Below are 16,986 nucleotides of genomic sequence, written 5' to 3' on the forward strand. Positions count from 1 at the left end.
GGCCGTCTTCACCATCCCCCCATCTTTCTGATGCTTTTCTCTCTCTCCTCCCACCCTCACCAGTTTCTCACCGGGCATGCAGACACATCCCAGAAACAGTTCACAATGTAATTCACAGTGACCCATTCTGCAATACATAATCAAGGTCTGCTGCACTTAATTGCAGAATGTGCTACAGGGGCGTATGGCACTCAAACCTGCAGGCGGTAAGGGATAAGAGGGCTGCGAGAGAGAAAGGCCTCTGCTGCGATGCCAGCCAGGAAGCCATATATCAGTCAAGTCTTTCTCTTAACATACACACACACACACACACACACACACACACACACGCACACACACACACACACACACACACACACACACACACACACACACACACACACACCTCTGTGGGCTTTATGGGGGATTCAAGAGGCTTTTCCAGCAGACCGACATAAAAGGGGCTGGGCTCAGAGTAGAGAAGCCAGCTCAGGAGGAGAAAAAAAAAGAGCCATCCCCCACCCCCTCCTCCTCTCATCCTGAGTCCTCACTCTCCTCCCCCCATCACCCACACAGCTACCCTCTCCAACTGGCCTCTCCAGTGCTGTGCCGTGCCGGTTGGATTCCAGGGAGCTGCTAATGGATTACGGCTGATCTATATGCAGCTAGGGTGGTACACGTGTAGGCCCAGCTCCCCTTCCAGTGGCGCTGCCCAGGAAAACAGGCTTAATACCACAAGAGACAGATAGAGCTACCGTAACGGTGCAGACCTATCAGTGAATGCACAGTGCTCTTTGAGGGAACATATCATTTCAAGATGGATGTTCTATTACAATAACAACACAGCAAGCACTGTGGTTAAAGTGAAAAGTCACCGATGGATGAACCCTTAGAAAGATGATGCTTTCAGACCAACATGAACAATGTTTACATTACGCTGGGTATGCACGTCTTGTTGTTGGCAAGAGACAAGGTATTATGCCCTGGTGAGGACTTCCTCAGACCAAATATGGCACTACATACCAACCAATACCAGTGCTTATGCTCGGACTGCAGAGCAGTGTAGATGATGCCCTTCAAGCGCAGCTACAGGATCAACTTACCTTGCTGCAGTGTAACCTTTTTATGACATGTGGCATAATGATAGAGGAGTCAAGTGCATTTTAAAAACACAGCAACCTTCTGTTGAGCCTAAACATTAACTTGCTTCAGTGGCCTGCTGATGAATAGATGAGCAGGGATGTTTACCCAGACTTGACAGACAAGTTCTGGATAACATATCCTGTGTGTTGAACCAGGACTAAAAACTGTTAAAAGATGAGTCAACTTGCCCCCCAGCAGTGACTTAATTTCAGTCCTTTTAAATTAAACTGGTTACACTAGAGATCTGGACGATCTGGTTTGTCTTCATTTACTACTGCCTGCCACTGCATCCCTTTTCCACGGAGTTTACAGATTAAACAGTGACCAAGTAAACCTTTCAGAGTCAGTGTTCATGCAGCGAAGGTGACAGAGAGCGGTGGGCTGTGGCACTAATCTCCTGAGCAGAGGGTAGAGAGCCAGGAGTGAGGGGCAGAGGTGAGGCAAAGTCCTGTGGCGTAATAACAAAACACACCCTACTACTGTGAAAGGTCGTCCACTAACAACCAACAGAAAGCATGGCCAAGTGGGATTTTAAAACATATTCAACATGGGCTTTATAGCAGGGTTCTATGGTTCATACCAAATCCTTTACATATTTTACAGTAATGACTTTCAGAACTGTGTAGATGCTCACACTCACCACACTACACAGAAGAGAAGGATTTGCAGGTAAGCAGACAGAGAAAGAGAGCCAGTCTCAAGGCCTGTATTTGATGTGTGTGTGTGTGTGCACACACTCAGAGACAGTGCACTTAAAGACATGCACACACGCCTGGAGTGTATGCTGGTGGGCAGAGGGAGTGGGGGAGGGGTTAGGGGGATGGTACAAAGCCAGTTTGAAATACAAACACAGAGCGACCACCTCTGAGCCATTTCAACATGGCTGACGTTGCTGTATGGGTAAGGTTGATCCGAGCAGGACTCCTGGGTACAGCAATTATTTGAGTTTCACTTCTCTCGTGAGTGAAAGGACGGCTCACTCAATGCAATGAGGAGATTAAACCGAGCAACTGTGGGGTTTTTTCCTGCAGCCCATTCTGCGTGCTCCTTTACACCTGTGTAATACCTGCTACGTTACAGGAAACATTACAACCATCTCTGTAAATGATTTGTGATTTCAGTTTCAAAAAACATATTTTTGAAACTTTGACGGGTAACTACAGATAGTGGGGGAGCAGTTTTACACACACACATATATATATATATTTTTTTTTTGTTAAACAGCATTTTGCATGGAGTTTGCAGTGGGAGGGAAGACTGTACATGTTTCACACATAGAACGCTGTTCTGCTGTGAAAGCCAGCTGACTTGTTTCTGTTGTAAATCGCAGTTGGGTGTTGGTTACAAGGAGGCACAAATACGAGTAATGATGTTTCCATTCATCCAGCAACACTGCTGTCACAGCGATACCATCGCTGCCAGGTCTTTGTCAGGCTCATGGACACGAGTGAAAGTCTTTTCATGAAGCCTGTTGCATGTGTAAATTAAATATTTACTCCCTCGCTGAAATAAAGCAGCGTTAGCCGAGTATTCTTAATACCTTTGTACTTAATGTTTTCATAGTGTTCAGGAAATCATGTTCTTACTTACTAAGTAGACATTGTGCAGCTAGTTAGGATAAAGTAAATGCACTGATTTGCCATGCAAATAAAACATTCATCTGTTTAATTTAATATGTCTCCAAGGTTTGCAGCACATTAATCTTATAATTAAAAAACGCTGTGTGTCATTGTAGTCACTTTAAGTGTCATTGTTGCTTTCCACTGGCAGCCCATAGAGAGAGCATGGCTGTTCAAACAGGTGCCATGTTGTGCAGAAAAAAAATCAGACTGCTTTTAGTCAGAGACTACAGACGGTAAACTAATAAGTGATATCACCTGCTGTGGGCTTCTCTTAGACTAAAAACCTTGCCTATATGGCCAACGGTTTGAAAAACTTTAAAACAGGGTATTTGCTGGAAGTCTGGACGTGGATCCAATTCCAGTTACGACGGCTTCAGAAGAGAAGTTCTGCTGAAGGGAAACATGGAGAGAAGCAGCAAAAACGTGGATCTGTCCTGTGCAACAAGATGGATTTCTGCCGAATTGTTATACAAGATATACATGCTTGTGTGCAGGTATGTATAGTCTTGGTAGAATACACACACGACAGGGCATTAATACCAGTGGGAAAAAAATGGCAGCAATGTGAGTCTTAACCCTTTTTTCCTCCATCACATCACAACAGGAGGTCATGAATGAATGTGTTCTGTGGTGTACATGTCAGCCACAGGTAACACTAGACACTAAAGCCACAGCCAAGTCTAGAGGGAGTAACAGGTATACAAGTGTGCTCTCTCTCTCTCTCTCTCTCTCTCTCTCATGTGTGCAAAAATAGCACACACACACACACATCAAAATGTTCCCAAAATCCCTCTCCCTCACATTTGCTGTTCAGTCATTCAAAGCTAATTAAACTTCTTAGGTCTCTTCTCATTTAATTCAATGTGTCATTAGCTCCAGAGATGGGACAATTTAAAGTCATGATTAAGAGGACATGATAAAACATCAATAACAAGCTATCAGATTACGACACACACACAGCGGAGGGGAGATGACTGGAGCAGAAGGCCAGATGTAAGCAGTGCTAAAAGGAATGTTAATATTTTCACTTCAATTCCAGTTTTCAGGCAGAGCTAAACGGTCATTATATGAGGCTAAAAATAAACTGCTAGTGTCCAGATGTCCAGTATTTTCTTGGTTTTTTTTTTACAGTGTTTTTACCTTCTGTCTTTCTAGCAATGCAGGACTCAAGAGATGTCACTTACGGCCAACCTCTTTTCAATACAGCCTCATTTTCAATGAGGCTGTTCCCATCATCCACACATTAAGCAGTCATTTCCAAGCGGCCGCACTACAATCCTTATTTCATAGCAATGCCGTCTGACAGATTAACCACATGTATATAAAAAAGTTAAAAGGCAACGGCTGAGCTGTGATCTCTGCTACATTTGCTTATAAAGCAATCACTCGAAGGGAGAAATCTTTGAGTGCATTTACGTCCATGACAGCTGCTGCTGTGTGGTCAGTTGAATGACATGCAGAGAGAGGCGTGCAACCTCAAATGGAGAAATACTGGCTTCCGAGCGCAACTAGGGTTCATCTAAGCAGATGCTGGATTGGTCACAAGGTGGTTTTTTTTAATCCAGGAGAAAAAGTCACTTAAGGAGGGTTTGGAGAATGTGTAAATCTAGCGACAAAAGAGGTAAGTTTGCAACACTGCCTGTAAATATCCCCTGATTAAATAATAGAAACAGTTTGCGGCAAATCATTTTAACAGAGCAGTGGTTGATGGGGAGACTCCAGCACCAGCAGTATATACACAAAGTGAGGCAATAAACAAATAATAATAAGATTTGAATGAAAAAACTAACCAGGTGGTACTAGTATGGCTTATCTTATTTGCTTTCATAGTACAGAATTATAATGGATCTAAAAATCAAGAGTTACGTCTTCATGTCATCATATCTTAATCCTTTCAAAAAACCTGAATGGGTTTGACTTTGTGACACAAAGGATCCAAGGAACTTCATGAATGTTGACATTCAGATCACATGTATCCCATTCACACTAGTCAAAAAACCTGCGTATTCCCAAATTTAAACAGGCAAAATAAATAACTGGTTTTAATCAGCTTTGGCCCTGAATGGCATTAGTGGGAATGCAAGAAAAAAGTGAATACGCAAATATCTTCTTAATCCGTTTCATTTTTGGCAGCGATGCACAGTCAGGCAAATTCAGAGTCTGACTCTGGGTTTGCCCAGGTTTATAAAAATCCCAGGTAAAACTGCTAACCTGCAAATCCAGGTATTAAATATAAAGTTACTACGGTCTTTCTGTTGTGCGTTGAGCATTTATTTTGTGACTCAATCGCATCTTATGTTCCCTGTGTAGAAATTAATTAGAGACTGAAGAAGGCTTAGACTTTCACTAAAGACACCAGAGATACTATTTAGCAGCTGGCACACACACACACACACACACACACAGACTGTACCCATCTATGTGAGCTCAGCAAGGCCTCATGCATATGAAAACGAGTTTAGGAGAAGCCACAAACGTTCTGTAGCATCTAAGCTTTTTTATCCACAAGGAACCAGCATTTAGGAAAAGCACCGAAAAGCTATTTTTAGGTCCCAAAGTGAAAGAAAATCTGAAAATGTCACCCTTGCAGTTTTGTGTATATACAATAAATATGCTACATGACGTCTTCTTATGTTTGGAGTTTGTTTGGTCACTTTATGATGATTCTTTCCTTTCCTTAGTCCCTCTGGCTTTCTTTTCTGTGATTTTTATACACTGTAATATATACTTGTCTGAATAAAACTTTATTTTAAAAGAAAATTGATAAATAGCCGTGTCTATGGAAAACTTTTTATAAATAAAAAAAGATTATACAGGGAAAGTTTTTTTTCCATGTGGATTTTGGTTTTTTTTTTGTGTATTTTCTCTCATTTTCGTCTGTCCTGTTTTCTTTGTTCTATCCTGATACTATTGTTTGTTTGTTTTTGACTGTGTCTCATTGTATATTATCTCTTTTTCAAAATGGAATAGGGTTTGATTACAGAAAAAAGTGAAGTAATCACCCACTTACACTAACACTAACAAGCAAACATATGATTAGTGTGATTAAATGCCCTCTGTCTTTAGGGAATGACGAGATTAAAAAGAAAAAGCTACATAAAAAGCAGCAGACCCACATGACCCGATGCCTAATGTTTTGGTTAAGGACAGAGGGCACGTTGGGTAAGGAAATTATCCTGTATGGTCCGAGGTTTTACAGAGCTGCAGCCGCCCCCCCTCCTCTTCCTCCTTCAGCCTTTACACACCGCATAACCTTCTGGCTATCAGCACTACATTCCAATGACTGTCTTCTTCTTTAAGAACAACAACCCTGCCCTAAGGAGTTTTTTTTTTTTTTTCGCCATAGAACAAACCAATCTGCCCTGGAACAGACAACACAGAACACACAGATCTGTACAGACATGACAGCAAAGCACAATCTTTAAGTCCTCGTCCAACATGTCAGCAGAACACATTGCCTTCTTAACTGCATCGTGTTCCTTCCACATGCCACTGTAGGCCATGGTCACAATGTACACAGGACACTACTGTGTGCCTGTTTTGAGAAGAGGACGGGACAAGTAGGATAAGGCAAGACCAACGCACTGATCATGGGAATCATGAGGCACACACATGGGCCTCATATTACACTCCAGGCCCCGCTTTGAAATCCATACTAATCAATCAAACTAGTCACACTGATCAGTTGTCTTGATTAAATTCACTTAGATGTACCAATGTGTACATGTCTATATTTGAAACTTGGCGATACAACATGGCGGTAAATTGACAACTACACGTTTTGGTCTCTTTTCTGTTCCTGTGGAGTCCAGGTAGTGATACCAGCGTGTGATCACCCTGTTAAAGTTAGTTAAAACACAGGGTGATCACACGGACTACACTCATGATGGAGCTCATTGTTACAGACGCAGCATTGTCACCAAAAACGGTTTAAGGCAGCGCAGCCAGGAGCCATGTTCCGGCTTCACAACGCCTCAGCAAATGTATAGACGGTGTAAAAACTCACATCCATTATGCCAAGCCTCGAGTTCATCGATGTAGCCGAAAAGCTGACAAGCAACGCTGAGCTAATTGGCTGACAGGCGGTGGTGACTACACATTGTAACTACTCATCTGGGAGGTGTAACCTATCAGAATATAGTCCTATAATCTTCATATAGACTGAACCACACTCTAGCCCGGAGCAGAAAGAGAGGTTACGAAAATAGATGTTAGCGTGATCTTCATGTTTGCCCTAAAGTGGCGACTGAAGTTGTATGTAAACTAGTGTCTCATCATTAAAAGAACACGGAAACTCCAGTTATCAATGGGGAAAAAAAAAGGCACCGAGTGTCATAAAAGTGAACACAATGCTAAAAATAAAACATTGTTAACGCAAACTGGCTGTCCAACAACATATGTTGTTGTTGGACAAGTGAGGGCCACTGTCCAAAACCTTTAAGTCAAACATCACAAATATAATATTTCATAAAACAAACTGTCAGAATGACTTACATTGTATACAACAGAAGAGACAAAATAGGACTATATAATCTGTTTTCCCTTCCCTGTAAATATGTAGTGGACCAGGAACGATTTTCACACATACACACAACTGAAATTGTGGTTAAAGAAAACCACATTACTGGGATTCCTGGGCCTCATTATCTCCAAGCCCCTTGGTACTTTTAACCACTCTAATCACCTGAACAGCCGAGCTGCGTCCACACCTGAGCTCATGCATTGTTTTAGCAGCAGCAGCATTCAGGAGCCAGGTGAACTAATGTTCAACCTTTTTTTGTGTTTGTGTGAAAATCAATATCATGCAACAGTGTTTTATAAAAAAAAAACCAAAACAAAAATGCAGAAGACAAATAAGCCACAATGTAACGTTACACCCACACTGTGATCACAAAGATAGTCGATGGAGAGCAGAAGCTCACCTATAAAACACACACGATGCGTTTAGAAACCTTACAATGTAACCGTGTGCACACCACGGTGGCTCATTGTGTCACACAGTTTTAATTAGCCTTACTTAACACTCGTGTATCGTGTGCGACACATAAACAATGAAGAATGAAACTGCTACATCTGCTGCAACATCATCATCATCATCATCAGTGATTATCAGGATGAAAGCGCAACAACCCGAGCGTAAAATCCACAACAACACTGCGAAATCAATTCACGCATTAATAGGAAACTATTGCTCCATATGTATGTAGATATAAACATTTAGGGGGGAAAAACAGGTAGATGTATCATAACATGACGGCGATCGATTTACGCGAAGCCTTCACTTGATTAGCTCGCGCAATTCTGCAAACAATTCAATGAACTTATTGGATAATGAGAGAGAGAAAAAAGCATAAGTGAGGAAACGTGCTGCGGCCACACGGCGCCGGATCATTTTCTGTCGCTTTACCAGAAAACCTGGTTCATTATTTGATACACACACACACATACATACACTCACTCACTCGCCCAGAGAGAGAGACAGACAGAGAGAGACAGGCAGAGAGGTGTCTCTTACAAAACGCACGACGCCAAAAATAAACAGCACAAAAATTTTTGCAAGCGTTTGATTTCACGGCGAAGAGACGCGGAGGTCGAGTCGTACAACCGCAGCGGGGCTTCTTCCCCAGCGTGCCCAGCAGACTGGTACAGAGCCACAGGAGAAGCTTTTTGTTGGCACGCTGTGGGGAAGGAAAAAAACACACCAACGAAAACCGTGCAGCAGCTGAGAGAGAGAGAGCGAGATAGAGGGGGGGAAAAACACACAATCCGACGCGTAGAAACGTAAAAAGGACATCGCGACACATTTACACTCCAATGTTTCTTTAAAAATACCTTATCACATCGGTAGGATCGGTCTCAGGCGTTCTTTACCATCCTCTAGCTCATCTCACAGCTTTCGGGACGCCATGTTGCAAGCTTATGACGTTAGGCTTCCTCACCCCTGACCCACATTTGAATAGGAACCAGCCCCAGAGTGCAGCAGCAGCAGCAGCAGCAGCAGCAGAGAAAACGTCCCACTGTGGGAGGGTTTGGCCACTTTCTCAGCAGCCCAGGACCCCCGGCAGGCAAACTGTACCTGCTGCAAGATGGCAGAGAGGAAGAAAGACGAGAGAGAGGAGGGAAGAGGACGATCTACTTTCTATACCATATAAATATATAAATAGAATCTATAACACTGCTGGGTGTTCAGCAGCACCAGGCATGACCATCTACTCACGTAAAAGCTGGATCCTTGTCTGTGCTGCAAACAAATGAGCTCTTTTAAAAACGTGTTTTCAGTCCTACTCCCTCAACAATAATTAAACAAACCACATTGTTTTGACAGGGCGGTGGAGAGACTCGCACTTTCACTCGCCATAATAATGGCACGTGCTGCATTTGAAATAAAAAAAAGTGTATCGTTGATTTATTTAATGCTTTATTAAAGATACACACAAGTAACATGTTTTTTTTGCAGGGTGGACTGGTTTTTTTTTCTGTCCACACAAATTGGCCCCCATATCAACATCTAACCTGATATTATACAGTATGTGTGCACTGTGCATATTTTAGGCTGCGAAATCTTCAAAAATAAGACACTTTCAATGTGTTTATGGGGTCACACATACAACATGTGATTTGTATGTTTTTTTTTCCTTTTCTCCTGAGATATTGGTGACTAGATGAGATGGTTATGGGCCACAAATTGGGCACCAGATGTGCGGAAGCGTGGAGATCTGCTGGCTCCTCCTCTTAAAACACACACACACACACCAGTCATTCATTCAATAGAAAACAACACACACACCCATTATAGCGCATCTTATATCTGCCACATGTTTTATTTTAATAATAGCATCTGGTTATTTTGTTTTTAACATATGGATGTATTTTCTTGCCAGATCACAAGTCCCACACTGATCCAAGTATCTCACTTCCTTCACACCCATGTTTCTCACACCGTGACAGTATGCCTTCATGGCGCCGAGCCAAAGTGCTCTTCTGACACGTTGTGGTTGCCGAGGAAACTGCATCACCAGTGCGTAAAAGTGCCCTGTTTACACTCTTTGCACATGTCTCTGGATTATTAGCTCACACGTGTTTAAATAGAACACAAATCATGTGTTCTATGAAGCTGATGCATTTGCTGTTAATGTTTTGGTGACTTTTTTCCCCTTTTATTTATTAATTCTTTTCCAATATTTTCACTTCAACCAAACCTCAACATTGATGAATTGCACATACGATGCATCAAAGCAGATCTCACATTGTAATAACACAGACAAGATAAACAAACAAAGCATTAGCTCAGGTTCATATAAATGACATCACCTGTTACATTGGGGTTTTATATATATATATATACATACATACATATACATATATATACAATAAAGATAGTAAACAAAAGCCTGGTAGTATGGTGGCAGAAATACCAGGTTTTAAACATTTCATACAGAGTTCCCAGACTTTATAAAAACTTGTCTTTTAGCACAAATGTATGTGGAACTAGATCACACTCCTCGCTCTCTGCGCTTTTTTGATCCATTGCAACAAAACATTTTTCCTCTCAGTGTAGCCTAAGTAAAGAAGTATGTACAGTCGCATTGTTTCTCACGACACATGCTTTATGTCCGTGTCTTGACCAAAAACAAATCATGCAAGTGCAAGTGACATTTCTTGTTTATGAAGTGGTTGGAATGCCAATGAAATGACGCCCTTAGCTCAAGCACACATACTTCACATTTGTATCCAATACAACAAGGTATTCTGAAGAGAATAAACACAAAGATCTACAAACAAAAAATGACTGATAGAAATGGGGAAAAAAGGTTGGAGTTGACTTTATGGCTACCACTAAAGAAATAAGCCAGTTCAAACTTTGTGTGTTCATTACACACAAACTAACTTCATTTTCCATCACTTCTTTGGGGATTAACATCTGAAATGCATTTACCGTGAAGTGAAAACAATAGACAGACGCAACAGACAGCTGTCCTGCTGCAGCCATCATGCAATTCGGTCACTTAGTAATTGCCTGAGTCCTTCTGATGGAGCTGAATCGTCCAAGGCACCTGTGAAAGTGAAGGGGACAGAGACATGGATTTAAAAACATATTCAGCAAGATTTATATGTAACAGTAAAACATATAAAGGCATTAATTCAATTTTTTAAAAGAAAGAAAGAGTGCCACAAGTAGAATTTTTGACTGGTTACTATATTACATATATTCACAGCGAATAGCTGTGTCACAGAAATTGTACTTTCAAAGGCCACTGTGTCATTTTGTAATAAATCACTGAAAGCTGCTGTTTTGTAACTAATGCAAGTCATGTCATATATTACAGTGATTTACTAGTATTAGTCCTAAATAAATACTGTATTTAACTGTAACTTCACATGTCATACACAGTATACTGGTGATTCATGTTTTCCTTCATAAATCCTGTATTTCAGATACAGTAAATACCCTGCACAGCCTATATCCATTTCACAAACTATGGTATTATATTGTAAATTAAGCCTGCGGAACCATAATGATGTGATCAATTGTGAAACCCTGGAAATACTTTACAGCGTATGGGTCAACATGTGGTTACATACAGCGTATCAATGCCTGTGCGCACACGTATTTGCACTGTAACACCTGGGGCAGTCCAAAACCACATTTCGATCTCATGCGTAAACGGAAAAAATGAGCTGAACTGAACTGAAATGGCCCCAAACTAAGTGATTAAATATAAAAAGAAGTCAGTTTTCTTCAGCACCTGTACGTTAGAGTACGTTTTCTGCTTTTCTTTTTTCTTTTTTAAATCACGTTTTAAATATCACCCTCCTTCTCCTCCTCCTCTCACCTCCCGCAGCAGGGTCTCCACACTCTGGTGAGCAGCGCGGCTCTGAGCGGAGCGCAGCCACAGATGTACAGGATGGGGGTCAGTGCTGCATTCACGCGGGGCAAAATGCGCAGAGGGTCGGTGCCTTCGTTCTTAAAGTTGTAGCAGACCGAACCAATGAAATTACACACGATGATATGACAGAATATCGGAAGCCACGTCGCCAGGAAGAACACAGCCACGATCAGAATGAGATACACGGACGCGCGCTTGGTCTCCCTCTCTGCAGACTGCGGCTCCCTCTCCAGCTGGTACCTGGCGACGATGAACAGCTTTATATTCAGCCCGATCATTATAATCACTGTGAATATGTTGGCCACAAACGAGCTGATGCCCGTGATCTGCTTGGCCACACCAAGTGCGACCAGGTTGTGCAGAGCCACAATAGCGAAAGCGTAGATCCAGTACGCACAGATGACTATCACGGTTCTGTTTCTGGTCATGCGCTGCGAGTATTTGAAAGGTGACACCACTGCGTGGTACCTGTCGGCCTGTGCGGCCAGAATGGCCATGTAGGACAGACCTAAGAATGTGGGTACGATGTGTAAGGTGCTCGTGGGGGAGTTGAAGGCGTCCCTCACGTCGAGGACGCCGACATAGTAGTAAGACACGCCGGAGCAGATGTCACTGAGGCAGGTGCTCAGCATGTACATGAAGCGGTTCTCGCTGCGCAGCGCCCTGTTCAGTAGGATGGAGAGAGACACGGACATGTTGAGGAAAATGATGGCTGTGGCCAGGAAAACACTGAACAAAAGCACCATCACATTCCCAAAGCTCGTAGGGGGGAGAACAAGAGACAGGCCCTGGCTGCGGTTACTCATCAGTGCGAAAAGAAACCTGTGTCTGACTATGAAAAAGAGTTCAGATCTTCATCTCTCAGCAGCAGCAGCAGCAAAGACAGACAGCTGTGCTGCTACTCTACATGTGGCTGTTCAGCTGTGGCAGGTGCACTCTGATCTGATTTTTGTAGCCAAGCTTTTTGGTAGCCAACGGTCGACATGGGTGACTTTTCCCCACTGAAAACAAGTCCACAAGCTCCTTAATGATGACACACAACAATTGAGGCCTATAAATAAGACAAAACTAATCTTAGTCATATTTATTCCATCAGGTTATATTATAAAAGTAAAAACATATAAACTAACTTACTTTTTCTGCACAAATACTACTATGGAATCTATGTTTTTACAGTTCCTACTATCTATCTATCTATCTAAATACGGATGTACTAGATAGACATCACAAACTGTACCGATACTGATATCAGTCCGATACAGTCATTTTAGACCTGAAACTATGACGACACAACAACAACAACACATTTGAGCTGAGTCATTCCAAAAATACATAATTCTCTGACAGTGTAACAAACATTGTTCTCCCAAAAACAACACATAAACAGTTCTAACATGACTCAGCAAAAATGCTGAAGCACGCCACAGGATTTTACCTCTGTATCTGCATGTCCGATACCCGATCCAGCGATTTTGACCAGTATCGGTCCCATACTGATTCCCATTGATAAATCCTTTTTGGAACTTTTGAAAAGTCGTATGTCCTTTAATTATTCAACTATCACATGTTTATTTACACTTGAAACACACTTAAGATTATGCACAGTGTGTTAATTTCCCCAAATATGGTATTATATTGTAAATTAAGCCTGCAAAATCATAATGATGTAATCAATTTTGAAATCCTGGAAATATTTTACAGCATGTGTCAAAATATGGTTACACATAGAGTATCAATGCCTGTACATACACATACTGTATATGCACTGTAACACCTGGGGCAGTATGAAACCACATTTTGATCCGAAGGAACTGAAATGGCCCAAAACTAAGAAATAAAAATAGGGGTCAGTTTTCATTAGCATCTGTAAATGATTAAATTAAATGATTTAATATTTTGCTAACAACTGCCTCTGTTGCATGTCTTTAAAATTAGATTATGCAAGCAATGTATTTTCTATTTTTTTCCCACACAAGTTTAGTAGCCATTTAATAAAGAAACCTCCGGATTCCCATCAATAAATCATATTTGGAACGTTTGTAAAGTAGTCCTGTAATTATTCAACAATCACAACATTTATTGTGCTGTTTAATTTTGTATTTAAATCACATACTATACTTTATGAATGAAAATATATATTTATATATAGGGTAGACAAAAGACTTTTATATGGGCCTGTTTAACTTAAGGACACTACAGGATATGTCAAACATAAGAAGACGCAATGAAGTCCCTTTGTCACTGTGGCTACTAACATGCACATTGACACCTAATGCTGTGTTCAAACAATCATTTAGACCCTGACCTGTCTGCCTTTACGTTCTACTATTTGAGACAGATAGGTGATTTAATGAAGTGTGTTTAAAAAGTGATAAAGCAAGGAGCAGAACACATTTAAATCCACAGTAAGTGGATTATATGTATGGATTTACATTTCTGGACAATTTAATTATACTGAATTGGAAACATAAGGCCATATATGAGCTACTAACGTGCATATTAATCTATACAAGCTCTAGTTGAGATGAATACTGCTAACAATCTCTGCTGATTTGAAACAATGGTTTGTAGCTCCTTCTAGTGGTTGTAAAACGTATTGACTTACATCAGGCTGCAGTCAACATTCACTAAACGTTGTACACTGCTTTAAAATGTCTGTAATGGCAAGTGAGTTGTTTTTATGATTTAATGAGTATGCAGCATAACCGGAGGACAAACGTTATATGCTGCATCATTGTTTTGTACGGTCAGTAACTTGTATTTGGCACAGTACAATTTAACAGAATCACCCACAATCATATTATATTTCAATGTGGCCCATTGCTTTAATTCTCAATTAAAAGCTTGTACTAATACCCCACAGTATATTTAAGTTGGAAGTTGTTGTTTTCACACAATCAGTTTGTAAAAAGCCAGTACAGCCATAGCAATCATGTGCATGAGTGTATGCCACTTAAATAAACAACTATGTAAGTGAGTAGATTTGCCTCTGTAACTTTTTCTTTTTTTCCAGTGTATAATTGTGAGGGGGTGCCTTTTTTAATTGAGCCATGGCCCCCTGAAATCTCTGTGCACACCACTGGAAAGAAAGTGCTACTTGGAAATCATACAGCGACAACATTACACTGATACTATATTCTGACTCTGGACAAAGTCGTGTAGTTTGTACAGACGCAGGTCATTCACATCCCACAATCACAATCTTTGGAGACTCCTCCAGAAACAAGGGTTTTGCTGAAGAATATTAGTGTTTTGACTATTTATGATTGAGTTTTGTGGAGAAAAGTAGAAGAATATTGATAAAAGTGAGTGTTGGAGCCATTATACGTTGTGTGAAGCTGTGAAGTAAAGCCACACCATGGGTTATGTGGCACACGTATGGCACACAGACTAGTTGTTTGATGGTATTTTTGACCATGAGGCTTTTGACCACTTTTACACCTAGGGTTAATTTAGAGTGTCCAATGCCTAATCCCCCAAATCTGCATGTTGTTGGACTGTGGGAGGAAACTGGGGAACCAGGAGAAAACCCACACGGGGAGAACATGCAAACTCCATGCAGAAGGAGCTCCAACCGGGTGGCGAACCTGGGCCTTCTTGCTGCAAATGCAAGAGAATACGTCCAATAACTGTCAAACAATATTCATACTAAGGAGACTACAGACCTAATGTGAGAGGGGAAATCATTTTACACAAGCCATGGTTACCCACGACCATGTTGTTGTCACCATGTCCTTCTTACTACGGGCCTGTCCTGTCACTGTCCTGTCCTGTTGAACTATTATGGAAAAGGAGAAAAGGAAAACGTGTAACCTCTGTTACTGTGGGAGAAGATGGTAACCACCACACCGCCCACGCGTGGTCCTCCACTGAACATGTCACTTGTTTATGTCAAAGCCTCTGTGGAATAGGAACCGTGCGTAAAGTCTGACAAACAGCTGCCTATAAACATGATCGATGCTCGTCCTCTGCTGGAGCTTCACGATGCTCCTAAACGCCACCGTCCCTCTGTCGGTGGACTTCAATACTCCGGAGGACTTCCTCATCTTCACCTTCCATGTCCTGTTCGCCACCAGCGCCGTGCTCGTCGCCGGCTCGGTGGTGATCGGTATCTCCTCCACTCGGTCACTGCGGGGCCAGAACCGCTTTATATTCATGCTGAACACGAGCATCAGTGACACACTGACAGGCTTCTCCGTTTACTACCTCGGCCTCTTCGACGTGCAGGAGGGATATCCCTCCAGAAACGGAACATTTTATATTCTACCCTCATTCCTGGGGGTCAACGTGTTGACTTTCCTTTTTGCGCAGTTTGACCGCTACTTCGCCGTGTGCCACCCGTTTTTCTACAACCGCTACATCACGCGCTGCTGCGTCATAGGGATTTGCGTGTTTTGCTGGACTTACACGTACACAATCCTCACCGTGCAGAACATGGTGCCAATTTCAAAGGCGGCTCAAATAAACGCGTTCGGGGTGATGACTCTGCAGATTATTGTTGTCGTTAAGCTGCTGATGACAGTTAAATTATACATCATCGCCAGGAATCAACTGGCGAGGGAGGCGCCCAGCGCGGACAGAGACAACAAGAAGGAGTCGCTGCGCATCATAGTATTTGTGGTTATTTGCTTCTTGGCTCTTTGGTGTCCGTCATTTGTAAATATTATAGTCAGACAGTTGACTAGAAAAGGTTTGATGTTTAGGAATGAGGCCACTAACCTGTTCGCCACCATGGCGCGTTTAAACGCGCTGGTCACACCTGCTCTGTACATCTGGGGCAGCCCGGCGCTGCGGAGTGCAGTGTGGAGGACAGTGTGGCGGAGGGTCTGTCCCATGTGGAGGACAAGGTCAGTCCCAACAGTCAAATCACAATGTTTGGATGTGGATTCTTGGATATTTTTTTTTTGTTATCAGTTGTTTTGCATAAAAAAAATATACATATATATATATATAACGTAAGAAAAATATCTATGTCCACCCTCACCTTAGGTTTCTCTCCAGAGTTGGTTTCACCACTGATGGAGTGACAAACAAACCATGAAGCAGCATCTGCATCACCGCATGCACGAAGATGAACTGCACTGCACGTGAGGCACATATTGTGGTTCAATCACGTTGGAAAAAGTTCTCAATCATTGTGTGTGTGTTTTTGTCTTTTTCAGACGACTGCAACACGAACCTGCACATAGAGAAAAATGGTTTTACTGTATGTGAAATGATGAATCAAAGGTGAAAGAAAGACTGAACGGTTTAAACTTGATGACAGAAAGTTAATAACACGTTTTAGACATATCATAAACGATGTTAACTGATTAATTAAATTTAATTTAATTTAATTTAATTTAATTTAATTT

The 16,986-nt window shown here is 41.7% G+C and overlaps 2 protein-coding genes across 2 annotated transcripts; one reads left to right on the forward strand and one right to left on the reverse strand.

Annotated features, from left to right (window-relative positions):
• Window positions 1–10,131: 10,131 nt before the first annotated feature.
• Window positions 10,132–12,540, reverse strand: LOC122769944 (beta-2 adrenergic receptor-like). The gene is made up of 2 exons (XM_044026862.1): window positions 11,579–12,540; window positions 10,132–10,798 (listed from the first exon to the last, which is right to left on the reverse strand). Exons 1-2 carry the CDS (start codon window positions 12,436–12,438, stop codon window positions 10,747–10,749), a joined length of 912 nt encoding a protein of 303 aa, XP_043882797.1. The 5' UTR covers window positions 12,439–12,540; the 3' UTR covers window positions 10,132–10,746.
• Window positions 12,541–15,616: 3,076 nt separating this feature from the next.
• LOC122769446 (G-protein coupled receptor 15-like) lies at window positions 15,617–16,957 on the forward strand. The gene is made up of 3 exons (XM_044025971.1): window positions 15,617–16,479; window positions 16,622–16,719; window positions 16,795–16,957. Exons 1-2 carry the CDS (start codon window positions 15,617–15,619, stop codon window positions 16,671–16,673), a joined length of 915 nt encoding a protein of 304 aa, XP_043881906.1. The 3' UTR covers window positions 16,674–16,719; window positions 16,795–16,957.
• The last annotated feature ends 29 nt before the right edge of the window (window positions 16,958–16,986 follow it).

The sequence above is a fragment of the Solea senegalensis genome, linkage group LG5 (genome assembly GCF_019176455.1).
Source record: "Solea senegalensis isolate Sse05_10M linkage group LG5, IFAPA_SoseM_1, whole genome shotgun sequence".
Lineage (NCBI taxonomy): Eukaryota > Metazoa > Chordata > Actinopteri > Pleuronectiformes > Soleidae > Solea > Solea senegalensis.